Source organism: Plecotus auritus (assembly GCF_963455305.1).
Source record: "Plecotus auritus genome assembly, chromosome: 1".
NCBI lineage: Eukaryota > Metazoa > Chordata > Mammalia > Chiroptera > Vespertilionidae > Plecotus > Plecotus auritus.
The window spans coordinates 177,850,807-177,871,699 of NC_137770.1; the positions used below are offsets into that span (position 1 = coordinate 177,850,807).

General features: G+C 40.4%; 1 protein-coding gene across 4 annotated transcripts; it reads left to right on the top strand.

Moving 5' to 3' along the window:
* The first annotated feature begins 620 nt into the window (after positions 1-620).
* LOC308236936 (alcohol dehydrogenase E chain) lies at positions 621-18,093 on the top strand. 4 transcript variants are annotated; one of them, XM_080647161.1, is made up of 9 exons: positions 621-702; positions 3,379-3,480; positions 5,658-5,796; positions 8,135-8,222; positions 8,319-8,538; positions 11,652-11,912; positions 14,485-14,620; positions 16,012-16,150; positions 17,542-18,093. In XM_080647161.1, exons 1-9 carry the CDS (start codon positions 685-687, stop codon positions 17,564-17,566), a joined length of 1,128 nt encoding a protein of 375 aa, XP_080503287.1. In that variant the 5' UTR covers positions 621-684; the 3' UTR covers positions 17,567-18,093. The 4 variants fall into 4 exon arrangements, with proteins under 4 accessions (XP_080503287.1, XP_080503284.1, XP_080503285.1 ...); XM_080647158.1 differs by lacking the exon at positions 621-702 and adding an exon at positions 2,836-2,896; XM_080647159.1 differs by lacking the exon at positions 621-702 and adding an exon at positions 2,856-3,120.
* The last annotated feature ends 2,800 nt before the right edge of the window (positions 18,094-20,893 follow it).

Genomic DNA, 20,893 nt, shown 5'->3' on the forward strand with positions numbered 1-20,893 from the left:
TCATAAGCATTACCCCATACTGCCTCTAGGCAGAGGTAGAGGCCATCACTTATTTCTCCTTGCCACCCCAGTGTACACAACTGAATGCCTGGAACAGGGAGCTGATCAGTCAATGCTGCTAGGTATTGAGTAGAGCAGAAATACCAGGATCATGAGCCCCTTTTCTGTGACTGACTGGTGCCTGCCATCTCTGCCATAAAGAGGAGGAGGGTGCTAGGGCAAACAATTCCTCTGGCTTGTACTTCTCTCTGTCCTATGTCACTTGTGCTGCTTCCTTACTGCTCCTTCTTTCTAACTGCAGCATGAGGATTAGAAGTTGCAGCTTAGCTCACAAAAATGGGAAATAAGGGACTGAGAGAGAATAAATGTGGAATCCAGAAAAACATGGGAGAGACATTAAATTTATATGTAGAGAAATATTTAACTAAAGAAATAAAGCTGTGACCTGTAATTGGCATATTAGAGACAAAGTCCAGGTCTGAGGGCTGGCTTAGTGCTCCTTTCTTTCTGATACGACATGGTTTGAGAATAAAGTTATGGGTGTGTCTTAAAGACAGCAGATCACATGTGTGGAACTGGGTGTTGCTCAAGCAAATAAAATATCTGTGCAACATATCCATTTCATGTAATTGAGCAGGAAAGGGTCTGCCAGAATCCATCCGCCTTGTGGCCTGCAGAGAGAACATGAGCACAGCAGGAAAAGTAAGCATTTTTTTTACTTTTGAAAATATATTCTCATTAGATAATACACAAAAAGAAATAGCATTTGATGAATAATTTAAAATTTATATCTAAATTAGAAACCATATAAACTGAAACATAACATGGAATATATGTCTTGTTATGCAATGTATATTGAATCAGAATTTAAATAGGCTGTTGATAAATATCTTTAAAAGAATATGTAGCTTCTGTACCTATTAAAGCCTTTATTTTGCATATTAAGTAAATGGGCAGTAGTTACAGCCAATCATGAATAATTTGAAATTCTACAGTTAGGAATATTTTTTAATCAATAATTTAACTTTGTATTAAGAAGCCATAACTTAAACATTATTTTTTGTAATCATATTTTTGTTTTTATGAACACAGGAGAAAAGTTAAGTCTGACATAAGTTTTATTGATCTCAAAGCATTAGAATCATCAAGGTTAAGCAAGCCAACATCAACATGCAAATTCTAATTTTAAAGGGTCCTATGATGGCTCAATCCAGAAAATTTCCATAGAAATCTTATAGAAAAATATCCTCTCCATACAAAAGTCAACATGATTTTATCAAAAGTTAATACTGATATAGTTTGAATCACTTATTATTAGTAAAAACAGGGATATTTGGTTCTAGGTCTTCCATAGATCTTTTTACCTCTTCAATGTGCTTACAAGTGCAGAGAAATGTGATCATTCAATATAATCAATTCACATTGTTTAACAGCTCAGCTCCAAAAAATGTCCAGTATATTTGTTGTGTTAGGAGTGGACCACACACTCTAATATTTTTCTATGATAACACAATTGAAAGTTTCTGAGATTTCTACACACCCTGTGTTATACAACAGGCCTATATATCAATATGATTTGTTGGAAATCTGAAGGGAACTAATTGTCAGTTTTTTCATTTCAATTCTATTTTCATTTGTTACTGATTAACCTTTGTGATGGCAAATTACATTCCAAATGAAGAAAGTTAGGAAAAATTAAAAATAAGTTTGTCAAAACTCTGCTTGAAAGAAATAATGAGTTCAGAGAGCAAATGGGTAAACCAAACGTATTTATGAAAACAGTAAATGCTAAGCAATCAGTTCTTCTCCCTCCGGGGCAACATCCATAGCTTTCAGCTTTGTGGTAACACTTCACCTGTTTATTCTTCCTGCATTATATTTTCCTCAAATGCAAAACAGCAATCATAATAACACCTGCTTCATAAGACAGTTGTGAGAATGTAATAAATTAATACTCCTTAGCACTTAGGATATTGCCTGGTACATAGAAATAATTCAACAAATGTTAGTAACTGCTACTAATGTTATTTAAACTTTCGTTAATCTTTTACTACCATAGGTTGGTGAAAAGATAAAGTTGGATTGATCTTAATTCTCTGGGCAGCAAACTTTGTGACTTTGCAAAAATTACTCAGATATTAAGTCAATTGAGCCTCAACTTTGCCATCTGTAAAATAGACCAATAACTTAATAATACTGCCCTGTGGGCTTTAAAGATCAAGTTGTAACTCATTCAGCATTGACCACAGTGTGCCTGCCCATTAAATGAACACCTGATAATCAGGACCTATGTACTATTACTGTATTATTTCTAAGTACTCTCATATTTATTGTGATATTGATCATGACAAACACTCGGCAAAGTGGGAGAATTTGACATATAAATAATGAAAATTAATTTGCAAAAGTCAATTAATTTTCAATTGACTTCTAAAATTATATTTACAATTGTGAATTTAAAATTCATAATTAAAATTATTACATAATTTTCTATCTAGAAAAAAAGATCTCAAATGTATAAGCTTGTAACAATAAAGAGGTTTTATATTACATTCTCAAGTACTAAAAATAAGTGTTCAACTTTAATTTTAAAGAATATCTACGGGTAAACTACGCTGGATTAAAAAGTCAAACACACAGTTATCCCACTCTTAAATATATGTGTGAATATGTGGGTAAGTGTGTGTGTGTGTGTGTGTACAGCTGTGACCTCTGTGATTTTTGGCTCACATCTAATCTGGAAAAAATAGCTACACATAAATTAGAGAAGAAAACCGAGCTGCCAAAGCTCACTTTCAAATGAGTCATGCAAACTAGTAGCACACAGAAGTAGTGGGGAGAGAAAATCAGAGGAGGAGGACAGGCACAGAGAAAGAGAATTCACCTATGCAGGGAGGCAAGTATGCACTGGAATCATAAAGTCAGATTGTTTGGGGCTTAAGCAGAGGATTAAGCAAGAGAGCAAGAGATTTTTATGTGATCAGACAAGTGATTCTATCAGTGAAAGAATTGTGATTTAAAACTTCATTACAAGCCAACATTTGTGGGCAAACAACCAATTTCAGGACTGACTACATTAGGAAATATCACAAATAAACAACCCTTGGAAAAAGAAACAACGTAAGAATGACCTAAAAGAACATATTCCATTTCATCTCAATGCTTCATTATAGTTAGTTCTATTTATATTTCCTTATTTTATTACACTTTTTTAAAAGGTATTTTCATTCTCTTTGCAAATCAGAAGTTTTCCATTTCTATATAACATTTATTAGATTCCAAATAATAAATGGATGTTGCACATAAAAATATGAAAGTCACAATCACTGACTTAAAGAGTGGATAAGCATGTGTATCATTTTTCTGTTCAATTTCCAGATAATAAAATGCAAAGCAGCTGTTCTATGGGAGATAAAGAAACCCTTTTCCATTGAGGAGGTGGAGGTAGCACCGCCTAAGGCTCATGAAGTTCGTATAAAGGTGAGACACTTTTTTCACTTCTTTTGAATTTTAGGTATAAGAAAATTCAGAGAATAGTACAAAGGGAAATAAAAAGTTTATTAAGAAGCACTTATTTTTAATCCTCATGCAAGGATATGTTTGTTTGTTTGTTCATTGATTAGAGAGAGAGGAAAATGGGGAGAGAGAAAGAGAGAGAGAGAGAGAGAGAGAGAGAGATCAATCGGTTGCCTTGCCTCCTGTACATGCCCCAACCAAGGATAGAACCAGGAAACCTAGGTAAGTGCCCTAGGTAATCCAAACAGTGGAATTACATTTCTTGTCAAGGAAAGATAAAAATACAAATTGCTAAACTTTTAAAAATAGAACAGACAGTATGTACAGTATAATCCTAATGTCAACCTCAATAAAGAGGTAAACTGAGTCGGTAAAAAAGATGAATTTATTCAAGAATAAAAGAGTAGTTGCTATTTGGATCATGCAAATTGTAGCAAGCTATAGGCCAGTCCACGGAGGGTTGGGGGTAGGCTGTACTTATGTGCAGGAAATTTACAGAGGGGAGAGTTTAGTTATAGTTTGTTAAAATGTGTAATAGTATATATATATATATATATATATATATATATATATATATATATATATATATAGAGAGAGAGAGAGAGAGAGAGAGAGAGAGAGAGAGAGGCCCAGTGCATGAAATTCGTGCATGGGGCATGAGGGATGGGTGTCCCTCAGACTAGCCTGCACCCTCTCCAATCTGGGACCCCTCTCACAATCTGGGACTGCTGGCTCCCAACCGCTTGCCTGCCTGCCTGCCTGATTGCCCCTAACCACTTCTGCCTGCCAGCCTGATCACCCCCTAAACACTCCCCTGCCAGTCTGATCGATGCCTAACTTCTCCCCTGCTGGCCCGATTGCCCCTAACTGCCCTCCCCTGCTGGCTTGGTTGCCCCCAACTGCCCTCCCCTGCAGGCCTGGTCCCCCCCAACTACCCTCCCCTGCAGGCATGGTCCCCTCAACTGCCCACCCCTGCAGGCCTGGTCCTCCCCAACTGCCCTCCCCTGCAGGCCTGGTCACCCCTAACTGCCCTCCTCTGCCAGCCCGGTCACCCCTAACTGCCCTCCCCTACAGGCCTGATCACCCACAACTGCCCTCCCCTGCCGGCCATCTTGTCGTGGCCATCTTGTGTCCACATGGGGGAGGCCATCTTTCCACATGAGGGTGGCCATCTTGTGTGTTGAAGTGATGGTCAATTTGCATATTACCTCTTTCTTATATAGATATATATATTAAAATAATGGTATTTTTTATTATTACATAATACTCTTTTTTGTCTCATTTAATTAGTTTGGGCCTTGAATTTTTCTTAATCTGATGATAATATTGCAGCCATGTATTCTTTTGTTTTGATTTCATTAAACATTTTTTTCATCTTTGAAACAAAAACAAATGGACACAAGTGTTGGAAATTTCTCGTGGAGAAAAAAAACAATCCAGTCATACAAACAAAGCTCAATTCAGCTTATTTTATGAGATGAATCCTACCAGAGTCATTTTAGTTCAAAATTTCCCAAAGGTTGATATGAGGCAACTCCTGACCAACTCTTTATTATACAGGCAAGTTCTAATATTATCAGTTTTCTGTAAATCTGGCATTTACAAAAAATTGATTTCTCAGTCCTTGTGTTTTGCTTTCCTGATGGCACATACATGAGATTTCTGTCTTTATATCCTTCGGTTCCATTTTAGATTAAAATTCTTTCACAAGAATAAAATTTTAAAAATGATGTGTTTATACATGAAAAAGTGCAAAAGAATATATATATATATATCAAGATTTCAAAATCAATTAGCATTACACAGTGGAACTTAACTGACTTAATTTTCTTGGAGCTAATCTGTAGTTTCTACTTCTATAAAAAAGGATGCATTCTTATTTATTACATAAGACTTAAATATTTGAAAAATAATTATTTCATAGATTACTCTGGTTTGCCTAAGGCAAGGGAGGAAAGTATAGGAGGGTTTTTAACTGAGTAATCTTGAGAAACGGGATCTTGTATATTTGGGAAAAGTAGAGATTATTAGCAAAATCCTTGAAAACTCTTCAGAAGTCCAACTTTAGAAAGTTGGGCATGTGAAGTCCATCTGAAGGTCACAATTTTTCTGAACCTAATTATCTTCCCTTTACCCTGTAGATGGTGGCCACAGGAGTCTGTCGGTCAGATGACCATGTGGTTAGTGGAAACTTCATCACACCTCTTCCTGTGATCGCAGGCCACGAGGCAGCTGGCATTGTGGAGAGCATTGGAGAAGGGGTGACTACAGTAAAGCCAGGTATAGAACTCCTACTTGGAGAAGGTACTGTTCAGGACCCCAAGATCACCCAGCCTGGATGACAAAACTGAAGCAATGAGAGATTCAAGACCTTGCCTAGGGCAGCAGCAGAGCCAGGGCTTGAACAGAGGTTTCCTACATTTCTGCCCCCCTTCCTGCCTCAGACATGTATGCATTCATGCACTCCTGTGTTCTCTCCTTCAGCAAGAATTTGTTGAGTACCTGCTATATGTCAGGCACCAGGTTAGATCCTTGGGATACAAGAGGATCAAAAGGGACCCACTGCCTGAGTTCATAATCAAATAACTTCTATTTCAGTGTTGCTGAGCAGTGTCTTCTCTCAGGTCCAAAAAGAACTACAAATGGGACACAGGAAAAACATCTAAGTCTGTGTGCTGAGCCTGTAGGTCAGTGTATGGGAACTGTTCAGTGATGACTTCCCAGGATGGGGACCCTGAGGCACTGACTGAATCAACATGATCTCCTCTAGGTGGGAAGTGGAACCCATGCACTGGTTTTCCCTTCCAGTATGGCCTCCCTTCTTGAGCACAGAATGAATGAAACAGACTAGTTAGAAGGAAGGGAGAGAACTGGCAGAAGGCCCTGCAATAAATAATATCTGTTTTACTACATTTAACAATGGCTAAATATGACTGGTTACAGGGTACTAGTTTATCCTTAACATTTATTTTGTCTTAATTAATATCTATACTAATAAAAGCCTAGGTGGTACTCACGCCCTGGAGCAACACCCTAATATCATCACAAGATGGCCATCACAAGATGGCCACCACAAGATGGCCAGCAGGGGAGGGAAGTTGGGGGTGATCAGGCTGGCAGGGGAGAAGTTAGGCATCAATCAGGCTGGCAGGAGAGTGGTTAGGGGGCAATCAGGCAGGCAGGCAGGCGAGCATTTAGGAGCAAGCAGTCCCGGATTGTGAGAGGGATGTCCGACTGCAGGATCAGGCCTAAACCAGCAGTCGGACATCCCCCCAGGGGTCCCAGATTGGAGAGGGTGCAGGCTGGTCTGAGGAACACCCCAGCCCTGTGCACGAATTTTGTGCACTGGGCCTCTAGTACATAAATATTTTTAGAGGTAAAGAGTGAATAAATATAAAATGTTCATGCTATAATCTCCATATAAAGTTTATCTATTAAATGTTATGGCCTAACATTTTTTGTGGGTTTTGTGGATATGTAGAATAGCTAGTTGAAAATAAAAATAATGTTGAATTCTAAAAAAAAAAATAATAATAACTGTAGCCAGTAGATTTGACCTCCCCCATTGCCAAATTCATATTTAAATTGTTGAGAGAAAATATTAAAATATATGATGGTTTGAGTTTCAGCTCTTAGTATTTCCTTTACTTAGAAATAAATTAACAATAAATGACACTTTTACTTTCACCCTGGCTCCCTCCACCATAGCAGTCAAAATAAATAATTCACAAATTAAGTTATCAGTTAAAAACATTTAAAAATCAGTTCTAATTCTAAAAGAAAGTGCCTAACTCATTGTTGAGGGTTGAGATTTTCAAAGTAATTTCTTTAATTCTTTTTTGTCACATTCTTATTATTTTTCCTTTAAGAAAACTAAAATTAAAAAAATAGAAACTCATTTTATAGTAAAAATAAGCAGTCACTTTGTGTCTTCTTAATTTTTTAAATATATTTTTATTAATTTCAGAAAGGAAGGAAGAAGGAGAGAGAGATAGAAACATCAATGATTGATTGGCTGCCTCCTGCATGCTCCCCACTGGGGATTGAGTCAGCAACCAGGGCATGTGCCTGATCCTGGGACCCTTTAGTCCACATGTCGACACTATATCCATTGAGCTAAACCAGCCAGGGCATAAGCAGTCATTTTGAAAAGCCATGAATGGTTGTCAAAATTCTCATTTTTACTGTATCCTAAACTATTACAAAATACTAGCTGTCCCTAACATCTAGTGATCCCATGGCAGCCTCTCATAACTAAAATTTATATGTATACTTACCTTGAGTACATTTGAGATTTAATTATTAAGTTAAGTGATATGCAAAATCACCAAGAGAAAGGGCACGGAATAAAAGATAACCATTAATGCAGTGGAAATACTTTAAAATCCATGTCTTTTCCCACAGTCACATGTCCTCTTTGGCAATCTTCAGGCACATACAAACCCAAACCAGTAACAATGCTGCCAGGCAATGACCAACGGCATCATGGTGGCTGGATCCTGTTTCTGAGAGACTAGTCAAAGACGACTGCCTCTAATACATACCCGTAAGCTTTAAGTGCTTGCTCTATTCATTCCTGGGTAGAAATTTAATAAGAATTTGCTTTATCCCCCTCCAGGTGATAAAGTCATCCCACTCTTTACTCCCCAGTGTGGAAAATGCAATGTTTGTAAACATCCAGAAGGCAACTTCTGCGTGAAAAATGAGTAAGTTTCCCTTACTCTCCTTACACAGCCAATGAATTTACACACTGTTATGCACGTGTCTCATGCCCTTGTGTGTCTGTGTGTTGCACTGGCCAGTCTGAGCATGCCTCGCGGGACCATGCAGGATGGTACCAGCAGGTTCACCTGCAGAGGGAAGCCCATCAACCACTTCCTGAGCACCAGCACCTTCACCCAGTACACAGTGGTGGACGAGATCTCAGTGGCCAAAATTGATGCGGCCTCACCACTAGAGAAAGTCTGTCTCATTGGCTGTGGATTCACAACTGGCTATGGGTCTGCAGTGAAAGTTGCCAAGGTAGGAATGACAACAGATGATAAACCAGTCGCACTCGGGCTGTCAGAAACAAAAAGGAAAGTGATTTCTCACAAGAGTCAGAGGTCATTCTTCATAGATTTACTGGTAGATTTCCCCCCTTCCCACTACCACAATAACATTGATATACTCCATAGAATATAGTGTCGATTATGAGTAGAAAATGCCCTCAGAAAAAATTAAGAGCATAAGTTAGAAATTTAATCTGTTTATAAAAAGTGAAAAAGCTGTTGATAACTAGTGAAGAAAAAAGTAAAGGTGCCATTTTCAATCATTGTTTTTCTATATTTGTTCTTTATGGGATTACTAAATTTTAGAGCTAGGACCCTATTCAGTCATTCATTCTACAGTGAGTCAGCACAAACATGCACCAGGTACAGTAGGTCCCTCTAGGTCCTGAGGCAGCAAAAGGAAATGAAATGAAAGAGTTGCCTTTGAGGAGCATCTAGTCCATGGGCCCTCTACTTCCAGAATTAGGATCAGCTGTAGATTCCAAAGCCTTACCTGATACCCCTCCAGACCAAGAATCACCAACATACCTTCCCTGTGGAACCCTATGAGGAAAGCAAGGAAGCTACGGTGATTCATTATGCATTATGCATTTATTGCACTCATTAGGGGATCGCACTGCTTCATCTCCTCCACTGCCATAAACACACACACACACACACACACACACACACACACACACACACACACTTCAGAGGTGGTAGATTTGAAGGAGAAATTGTTTAAAGGCCCCTCTTCACAAAAGGTTGGAAATCTAGTAGGCCCAGATCCATAATGCTACTTGCCCAAAATCTTATGGTGCAACTAGCACGTCTTTCTCCTACTGCATCTTAAACCATCCTATATAATAAAGAGATGATATGCAAATTGACCATCACTCCAACACACAAGATGGCCGCCCCCATGTGGACACAAGATGGCTGGCAGGGAAGGGTAGCTGTGGGCGATCAGGCTGGCAGGGGAGGGCAGTTGGGAGGGATCAGGCCTGCAAGGGAGGGCAGTTAGGGGTGACTGGGCCAGCAGAGGAGGGCAGTTGGAGGCGACTGGGCCAGTAGGGTAGGGCAGTTAGGGGTGACCAGGCCAGCAGAGGAGGGCAGTTGGAGGTGACCAGGCCTGCAGGGGAGGGCAGTTGGAGGTGACCAGGCCTGAGAGGGAGGGCAGTTACAGGTGACCAGGCCTACAGGGGAGGGCACTTGGGGGGGACCAGGCCGGCAGAGAGGGCAGTTAGGGGCAATCGGGCCAGCAGGGGAGCAGTTAGGCATCGATCAGGCAGGCACGGGAGTGGTTAGGGGCAATAAGGCAGGCAGGCAGGCGAGCGGTTGCCAGCCAGCAGTCCCGGATTGTGAGAGGGATGTCCAACTGCTGGTTTAGGCCCGACCCGTGGGATCAGGCCTAAATGGGCAGTCAGACATCCCTCGAGAGGTCCCAGATTGGAGAGGGTGCAGGCTGGGCTGAGGGACACACACCCCCTGGAGCACCGCTGAGCCATAAGCCAGGCTGACGGCACATGCCCGGGTTGCTGACTGAGAAAGGGCGCAGGCCAGGCTGAGGGACCCTGCCTCCCGAGAGCATGCATGTCGTGCACTGGGCCTCTAGTCTATATATAAAAGCATAAGCAACTGTCCAACCATTCGACCTTCTGACTGGTAGCTATGACGCGCAATGACCACCAGAGGGCAGACACAACACAGCAGCTGCCGAGTGACAGCAACTTTGCAGAGTGCCCTCTTGCACTCTGGGACCCTTCAGGGGAGGTTGGACTGCCAGTTTCAGCCCGATCCCCGCAGGCCAGGCTGAGGGACCCTACCTGCCAGAGAGACCGTGCTCACTCTGCAGATGCCCTTCGAGCCCCAGCACCACCCCACATGTGGCTGGCAGAGAGGGACCATAGGAGGTTGGCTCCAGGGTATGTCCGAACCTTCTCGCCCACTCCTGCCCCACCAGCCACCTTCTCATTAATTTCCTTTCAATGTGCACAAATCTGTGCACTGGGCCTCTAGTAATATATAATTACCTGCATTTTAAAATCACAGTCACAAGTCTCATATTTCTCTAAGTAAAGTAAAAATTAATGTTGTACCCCAGAGAATGCTTGATTACTTGGGACAGAAGGAATATTTTACCCACACTGAAGGCTGACTCCTATAGCTGACTGGGTGCATTGAACAGTCCCTAGCCAATGTCAACAACTGAGAGCACATGTTTTTCAAATTTCTGTGACTCTAGCACTAAGTCCCTTGTGCAATTGCCTCGTCTATTTGAGCAGGTGGTCTAACTGAGCCTACACACAGAGCAGAAGACAAGCACATTCATGAAAATGAATTTCATCCATTATTAAAATGTAGGCCAACTTTTATTGCATTATTTTTCATTAGTGTATTTTAAAAAGCAAAGATAAAGACCCACTAAGATCACATTGGTCTCAAGCTGTATTAAAGTTTCCAGTTACATTTCCCCGGTTGTTAGGTTTGACTTGAAGCTGAGAATAACTCTTCTCTGCCTTACAGCTAATTTCTGTTCTCATTGTACTGGCCATGACTACTAAAGCTAATGAAACAAGGGGTTAATCACTGAGAGTTTGATTAGATTATTTGTGGTCTCCTGGAATAACCTTTCCCACTTATTTTCTTTCCCAAAATTGCTTCTGTGTATGTACAATTTACGGAAGCCTGTCAATGGACTTCAGCCACTGGATTCTCTTCAAGATGCGAGTCATTGGCATTTAGAGCTCAGAGATCATCCAATCCACTGGCTCCCAGACTGGGCTTTCTTTCCATTGGAATCACGTGGGAACCGGCCCCACCTGCAGAGATTCTGATGTAATTGTTATGGGCTGTGACCTGGCCATTGAGAGGTTTTAAAGCTCCCCAGGAAGGTCTAATGTCTGGCAAAGTTTGAGAACCACTGATCTAGTTCAAATCCCTCAATTTAAATACGAAGCAACTGGAGCCAAAACAGGTTTTGACAGCAGGTTGGACCTAAGAGTGTGAATAGTCCTGACAGTGGATAAGACAGGACACTTTATACAGTTTAGGCACTTTCCAACAATCATTACTTAATTCATTTTTGCATTTTCTGAAACACAGGTGACCCCAGGCTCCACCTGTGCAGTATTTGGCCTTGGAGGAGTCGGCCTGTCTGTTGTCATGGGCTGTAAAGTGGCTGGCGCAGCCAGGATCATTGGGGTGGACATCAACAAAGACAAATTTGAGAAGGCAAAGCAAGTGGGTGCCACTGAGTGCATCAGCCCACAGGACTTCACGAAACCCATCCACGAGGTGCTGAAGGAAATGAGCGGTGGAGGTGTGGATTTTTCATTTGAAGTCATTGGTCGGCTTGACACCATGGTATGTACATACCATCAAATGCTTTGAAATACGTGTTTCTGCATTCTGGAGTGTGTTTTTAGGCAGCAGAATATAAATATTATACATACAGAATATTTTTCAAACTATGAATAGTGATTTTTTTCACCTCCTATTTAATGCCTGGATTATTTATTATTATAAGAAATGTTTCATTCCATCAGTTATGCCATCCTAGCTCAAGTAATATTTCCCTTTTAGAGTATTAGGCCATTTAAAATTTACTTTGTTAATTTTTAGTTATAATATTCAAATCAAGTAAATATAAATAACACTAATGCTGTTCTCAAATTGAAAAATTTTATTTTCCAATTTCTCCTCACATTTTTTAAACAAAATGGTTTAATAATTTTTATGTTTTAATGACTTCTGAATTTTTTCATAAACCACAATTTGCTCAAAAGAAATAGTGAGCAATTTAAGACAAGTATCATTTTATTAACATAAAACATGCCCCATTTTACCACAGCATACAGCACCATGCCTGGCACACATATTAAGCACCAAATCTATGTGTTAGACTGAATACTTTTAAAAGTCAACCGATTTTTTTCACCAAAAAGTTTAAGAAATACGTATCTCATAGCGATGGATTACATGAGACAATGCACGTAAAATACTAGCCCAGTGCCACTTGTCCAGTGGAAAGCTCCTAATAAATGTCATCTGGTGTTACTGATGGGAAATAATGTTCTCGGTGAAGCAGTGCGTCCATCATCTCTACAGCATGCAGAATATTACTTTCAAATACTTACACACATGACCAATTACCACGAGGAAGACCTCTCCAGCTAAATGCCTTCCAAGTCCTCACGTGGATTGATTGTTACCTTATTTGAAGGCACCAAATGTCTGGTAACCTCATGTCCCAAAGTCACCTGGTTTTCCAGATGTCATACTCCAAAATCAAAGGACTAATCAGTATGTATTGCTGGGGGATGCTGAAAAAGTGTCCTACTACAACATGTTTAAAACTCTGACTGGAAGAGGAAGGCTTTCTTCTGGAGTTCCAGAATTATAGGTATAGTTTAAAGTAAAACCAATATACATTTTTGGGAGGTAAAAGCCCATTTAAAACATGTTCATTTCAGTCCAGCGTGTCTGTTAAAAAGTGCTCTCCATCATTAATCATCAGGGCAGTGCAAATCACAATTACAGAGTCAATACCGCACCACACCTGTTAGGATGGCTGCTATCAAAGGGTAAAGAAATGGTGTTGGCAGGGGTGTGGAGACAAGGCAACCCTTGTGCACTCTTAGTCGGAATGTAATGTGGTTCAGCATTCTGAAAAGCAGAATAGAGGGTCCTTAGAAAATTAAAAATAAAACTACCATATGATCTAGTAACCCCACTTCTAGGTATATACCCCAAGAAAATGAAATCACTACCTCGAATAGGTATCTGCACCCCTATGTTTACTGCAGCGTATTCACAATAGCTAAAATGTGATAACAACCTCAGTGTCCGTCAACTGATGAATGAATAAAGAAATGGTGATATGTATATGGTGGCTTATTATTCAGCCATAAAAAGAGGAAAATCCTGCCATTTGCAACAACATAAGTAAATCTGGGGACATTATGCTAAGTAAAATAAGCCACACACAGACAGACAAATACTTTATGATCTCCTTTATATGTGGAATAAAGTTCAAGTCTTAGAACCACTGAGTACAACGGTGGTTGCCAGGGCTGGGGTTGGGTAGGAAATGTTGGTAAAAGGGTACAAACTTTCAGTTATAAGATGGGTAAAGTCAGGATGCAATGTACAGGATAGTGATTATAGTCAGTAATATTGTGTTCTAATCTTCAAGTTTGCAAAGGGACTAGATCTTAAGTGTTCTTACTATAGAAAAGAAAATGGTAACCATGTGAGGTAATGGATGTGTCAATTAGAATATGATAATGATTTCACGTTGCATATGTATATTAAATCATCATATTGTAGACCCTAAAAATAACATTGTATAACCTACATTTATACAATTTTTATTTGGCAATTATACCTCAACAAAGTTGGAAAAAAATACAGAAATCAGAAAAAGTGTCCATATTAGAAATGAACAGTAATGTAGGGAATCATGAAAAAGGGAGATCATCAAGTGGACAAGAGACAAATTGTGATGATATCATTGACCTTATATCTTGTGCACCATCAAAACACCTGGTTTAAAGTACTGAGTTCAAAATATCTATTTGATAAACAAATAAAAATGAGTAAACCAACTCATTTTTTGCCTTAGAGTCATGTGATGACAAAGCATTACTTGTATTTGCGGAATCAGACTTTAAGTAGATATGTTTGTAATGATGTTTGCCTCTTCATTACATTATTAAGGAAGAATTAAGTGTACACAAATTCATTCATCCATTGTCTCATTCAAAAAGTGTTTCATGGGCATTTTCTAAAACACTATTCTGGGCGTATAGGGATAGAAGAAGCCATAAACATAATCTCTTCCCTCCACATGTTTGCAATCTAGCTAAATCAATATTACGTGATTCCGTGTATCATGAGTGAGGACTCATGATGCCAAATATTAATTTTATTCCAGGAGGCTGCCTTGGCAAGCTGTCAAGAGGCATATGGTGTAAGTGTCATTGTAGGAGTATCTCCGGATTCCCAGAATCTCTCCATTAACCCCATGCTGCTATTGAGTGGGCGTACCTGGAAAGGAGCAGTTTTTGGTGGTATGTATTTAGGCTTGAGGGATGAATTTTTATTAACCTTTATCATTTGATTAGAGGCCTGGTGCACGAGTTTGTGCATGGGTGAGTTCCTTCTGGGTGGCCTGCAGGGATCAGGCCGAAACCTGCAGTCCAAAGCTGCCTGCAGCTCCTACCTGCGGCTCCCGGCCCCACTGCGCCCAATCAGTCCAATCAGGAGAGGCTTGTGCCGCAGCAGCAGCAGCAGCAGCAGCAGCAGAAGCAGCAGCAGAAGCAGTAGCAGCGCTCACCAGCCATGAGCCCTGTCTGGCGCCCTCCCAAGGGGAGTGGCCTGCGGGATTGGGCTGAAACTGGCTCTCAGACATCTCCGACATCCCCCGAGGGGCCCGGATTGCGAGAGGGTGCAGGCCAGGCCAAGGGACCCCACCAGTGCACAGTTGGGGCCAGGGAGAGACCACCCACAGCAGAGCTCCAGGGCATGTCCAGCTGTCTCACCCAGTCCAGATGATCACCGGCTGGGGAGGGACACGGGAGGTTGGCCAGCTGGGAACCGACCGCAGGAGGGCTCCAGGGCATGTTTGTCCTGTCTTGCTCAGTTCCGATCAGACCCCAGCAGCAAGCTAACCATACCAGTCAGAGCGACTACCCCCTGGTGGTCAGTGCATGTCATAGCGACTGGTCAACCAGTCGACTGTCTGCCCCCTGGTGGTCAGTGTTTGTCATAGTGAGCATTGAGCGGCCTTAGAATATCATTAGCATATTACGCTTTGATTGGTTGAACAGTTGACCAGTCACCAGACAAACGGACACTTTCATATTAGGCTTTTATTATGTAGGATTTCTTCCCTTTATCAAGTGCCAAGGTGAGTTTTTAAAAACCAACGTGGTTAAAATAAATTAAGTCATTTGTATCTATATGCTCCAAATTAACTAGAAGTAGAACTAATACACACATTCCCAAGACAGGCTTTTCTGGTGTCCCCATAAACTAGGGTCTTTCAGCACCACTTCTCTTTATACATGTGACTACACAAGGCATGGAATATACCTAGTAGAATGCAGGAAATCCATAGCAATAATTCATGTTTACTCTCATTGCCCAAATCTAGACAGTTGCACATTTTGCTCCTTGACTTTGGGAATAACCATGCATACAATAATGTCTCTGTGAGAGAGCTAATAACCAAGGACCCTAGTCTAGCTAGTCAGATTTTTTTAAGTCACAAAAAAAAAAAAGGAGGCTATTGAAGCTGCAAGAGTATATGGAAGCACTCAGTCTCTCATTGACCTCAGTAATAGTAGTCTGAGTAGAAGTGAGTAGCAGTAGAACTTCCATTTTAATTCCATTCAGAAAGTCTCCTCTCCAGTTCTCTTACCCCTGACTGCATCTGACAATGATGTCACGTTCTTTTCAGGCTTTAAGAGTAAAGATTCTGTCCCCAGACTTGTGACTGAGTTTATGGCTAAGAAGTTTTCACTGGATCCATTAATAACCCATGTTTTACCTTTTGAAAAAATAAATGAAGCATTTGACCTGCTTCGCGCTGGAAAGAGGTAGTTTTTAAGTTTCCTTTTATGGTGGTGGTGGTGTGGGGGAAGGTTGGTTAACAGAGAAAAGAGGTGAAAGTATGAGAAAAACATTGGAGTGCCTTGGTTTTCCATCACTAGTTCAGTCTTTGCATGTAGAACATTTAAAGATCATATTGTGAGAAGCTAGAAACAGTTGTTTTGCTTTCCAGTTCTGCTGAAATGAAATTACATATGTTGGTTACAGTGAATCTAAATGATATGTCCTATATAATAAAAGGGTAATATGCAAATCGACTGAACAGCAGAACTACCAGAATGCCTGTGGCCCCTCGCCCCGGCCAGCCCCACCCACAATGGGGGCCATCAAGGGCGGTCCGGCTAGACCCCACCAGTGCACGATTTCATGCACCAGGCCTCTAGTCTTTATATACAAAAGAACACTCACCCTTGCTAAGAAAAAGAATCAGAGTCCCACAGTCATAAGCATAACATGGAGTCACTGCAGCCTCTGCCTGGCCAGCTAAAAAGTTGATATTAATGTAATGTAAATTATATATAGGAGTAGATGGAGCTACATTGGGATTGCTTTAATATAATGGAACATTTAATATAAATGTTATATTAAATATTAATGTAATATAATATGTAATATAAATAATTTTTAAAGGCATGAAGACCTTTTCTAAAAGTATTTATTTATCAGAAGATGATTTTGAGACAGAACATGAATTGTAGTGTAAATGTTATTTGTCTGATCTTCCCAAGAATGGAGTCTCTCTAAATACAAATCAGCTTTATCTCCTTACTAATGCTCCTTAAGCACCACTTTATCAGAGCTCTATTAAATCTTCATCATTTCCTGTTACATCATTGCTTCCTTCAGGCAAGATACCAGTCATCTTGTAATTGGTGCAATTTTGTATTAGGGTTTAAATCCCAGCAATTTGCACTAGATGTGTAACCTAGAGCAAGTTACAATATCTCTAAGCCTCAGAATTTTTAATCTCTAGTCTTTAAAGCCTGCCTCATAGCATTGTTGAGTTTAAGTGATAAAATGCACAAGGAACATCTATGGAGTACGTGACAAATAGCAAGAACTCATTACCCATTGTTGTTTTCAATTCATTATTAAGCCAGGCATGTAGACTCTAAAAATGTTTTTTGAGAATCCTAATGCATAATAAAGCCTAAATGACAACCAAGTTCAAGTTTGAGTTTAAGGTTGGAGAAAACACAAGACCAAACCCGACAAGGTGAACTGTCGTTGACTTGAATGCATAGGGACAGGAAGGGAGTGGCAGGAAACACAGACACCTGTTCACTGAGACACAACAAATGCCCCTTGGACTCTTACATGGAAGAGTGTGAACTACATAAATATTAAAATAATGAATATCTTTTATTTTGTGTTTCAGTATCCGCACCGTCCTGACATTTTGAGGCCATACAAATGATGTGAAGTCATTTTTCAGGCAAATATTTGAAATCCAAGTGAAAGTTAGATGAGTAATTGAATCCAATAAACATTTCTTCTTAATCACTCCATTCACGTTGCAAGGTGTCGTCTTTCCCATTGAGGAAAAGGATTTCTTTGACTTCTTGCACTTTTTGTACCTTTGCCACCCTTAGTCACTGAAGCCCAGTGGAAGGGGTCCTCATTTTACTTGCCCCCAGCGTACACTTGATGGGCTCTTGTGCTTGAAGTCTTCTACTTCTGCCTCTACTTCCACTGCCTGTATTTTCCTTCCTATGAAATGTACCAAAGCCCCAAGGTAAAACGTGCCGGGGAAAGGGTACACTCAGACTTTTAAGCGAATACGGACCAGGATGTCTAAATGCAGGAAATTTCTTAGGGAACTGTGGCACACACATTTTATATGATACAGGGGAGTGTATTTATTGATTGTATACCCTTTGCACTGAATATATGATTGTTCTTTAAAATAAAAGCAATTTCGTGCTACCTGAGAAGGATGTGAAGTTCAGATATTAAATGTGAAAACTGAGCTATTCCTAGAAACATATTTTAAAAATCTGGAATTTTTACTCATGAAAGTGCTTCATTGGTTAAAACATATTAATTATTACCTTAATTATTTCTCATTAACTGAAAATGAGTCATACATAACTAAAAAGTAATATGGTGGGTTAAAGTATATGGATGAAGCAGGCGTGGACATGTAAAATGATAACTAGAAATGGCACAAACATCAACAGCAATGTGTTTTCTAAATGTGTGCATATATACAGATGTACATTTTTGCAAAAATTATTTTCTATCTAGAACTTTTCTATTAACTACCATGTCTTAAATCAAGCTGATAACGCTGGAATTAGTTTAATATTTTTAAATATGTGAAATCCTACGGTACATTGTTAATGCTTCCCCACAATCAGGGAAAGATTTGCATTTTGGCTTTATCTCTAAATGTGTAATGGAAAACTTATTCCTGTAAGGAGTTTAAGCTTTCTCCAAAAGTATATTTGTTTCTGTGTCTATAATTTGTTTGGTATTGTGGAAAGGACTGCAGACTAGGACAAGTGATCTCCCACTTCTCTGTGACCTCCTGTAACTTACTCAACCTCTCTGAGCCCATTGCACCCTTTATTTTTAAAAATTATTCTACTAACCCATTATAGCTTCAGAAAGCTTAGTTGGGATGATGCTAATTAGAGAGATTTCTCAACTATGAAGTGCCATGAAAATGCAGGGGATAGTACAATCGTTTTGTAAGAGGCTGAAGGAGGTATTGAGGATCCAGGCAGCTGTAGAATGTCCCTTTGGGTCCATGTGGCTGGGTGCTCCAATGTTTTTATTTTGGTGCTGATGATGTGAGACCCAGAGAAAAAGATGATGGTTCTAAATGCCCATGTCACAATAGTGAGGATAATATTCTGCTGGTTGCACAAAGGCCTACATCCAGCTTCATCGTTCCTACCGCCCAGGTTTCGGGGAGCAAGTGGAGAGCGGAATGTAGGTAGGCATGTCAGTGGCACAGTCCTCCTCCATGGGGTGTGTGGAGAGGTTGAGGGTGGGTGTTTTTTGTACACTGGCTCTCTGTATACATTGACATTGGTGGGGAAGGAGACAGCTGAACTCAACATATAAAAATGGGACTCCAGATTGTTGGTATCCTGATAAGCCTGTAAGGGGCCCATGGACCCGGTGTCCTGCTGGCCTCTAGCAATGAAAATCCTGACTCTAGAATCAAGAATTTCCCATTTGCCCTGGCCTGTGTGGCTCAGTTAGTTGAGCATTGGCCTGTGCACCAAGAGGTTGCTGATTTGATTCCTAGTCAGGGCACATGCCCAGGCTTCGGCACCGATCCCCAGTAAGGGGCATGCAGTAGGCAGCTAATCAAAGTTTCTCTTTCATTGCTGTTTCTCTTTCCCTCTCCTTTCCTCTCTCTAATATCAATAAAAATATATTTTTAAAAAGAATTTCCATATTTGTTTATTAATCTTCTTGTAAAAAAATGTAACTGTAAATGCATATAGTTTGCACTCATTTTTAGCCAGCTACAAAAAGTTCAATCAAAATGAAGACAATTTCCAGTTTGAAGAAAAAGAATTTCATGTTGATGGTTTAACTAATTGCTCTAATACAATGACTTAGGTTCTCCTGAAATAATAAATAAACAAAAATTCAACTCTGAATTAACCCTTTGTTGCTTTATAAATCACACAAGCTGCTCTAAGATTAGAAAGTCATTTTGACAGAATCATTAGAAAATCAATCAGAAGTTAAAGTGAGAGCAAGCCTATCTATAATATGCTAATTGGACCAGATATCCTTCCAGATGTCCTTCCGACAACCTTCTGGATGAAGCCACAGTGGCAGGGGCCAAGGCAGAGGCGGCCGCCACAGTGGGTGGTGGCCAACCCCCTTGCACAAATATCGTGCATCAGGCCTCTGGTATTTCATAATTATATTCTTAGATTCTTAGATACCTGACTGCCTAATTCTGATAGCAAATGATTATTGCATAAGTAACCTCAATACATTTTCTCTGAAGTTTCTAAAGTAACAATTTTATTGAAGTACATTACATTCTATTTATCTGTCAAATACCTAGCAGTTTTCATGAAACGGGCCATTGCATAAGAAGATAAACCATAAACCAATATTAGTGGGACAAAGAATAAAAGTAGGTGGGAGCACTACAGTGGAGGCCAAACACTATTCAGATGAGATTAATGGTCAGATGTGTGGACTTGGTTACCTCCTTTCACTCAAGACCCAGAGTCTGGAAGCCCATCTGCACAGCCCTATCACAATCATCAAGAGAACCCAGAAGTTGCTTCATTACTCGCTAACAATGCTAACTCAGGAGAGAGGATAACCAGAGGGAGAAAGCATCTGATTTCCTACTCCAGGCTTGTTTTGAAGTATCTGGTGTGTCAGTAGATTTATTATGAGAGAAAACAAGTTCAGAGAGATTGCCAAATAAAACTACCTAATAAAAGAGAAACATGCAAATTAACCATCACTCCACTATGCCCACAGCCAATCAGAGTGAGTATGCAAATTAACCCAAACAAAGATGGAGATTAATTTGCATATGCAGGCACAGAGTGGCCAGGAGGGGCATGACGCCTGCTATGAAGGGAAGGAGGGCAGCGGAGGGAACTACTGGAGCCGTGCTCGGGACAGAAGCGAGGACTTGCTGGCTTCCCCGGACTTGCTGGCTCTGGGCGGGCCGGGAGCGGGGACATGCTGGTTCCCTGGCGGCTGGGAGTGAAGCCAGGGAAAAGAAGGACTATTCT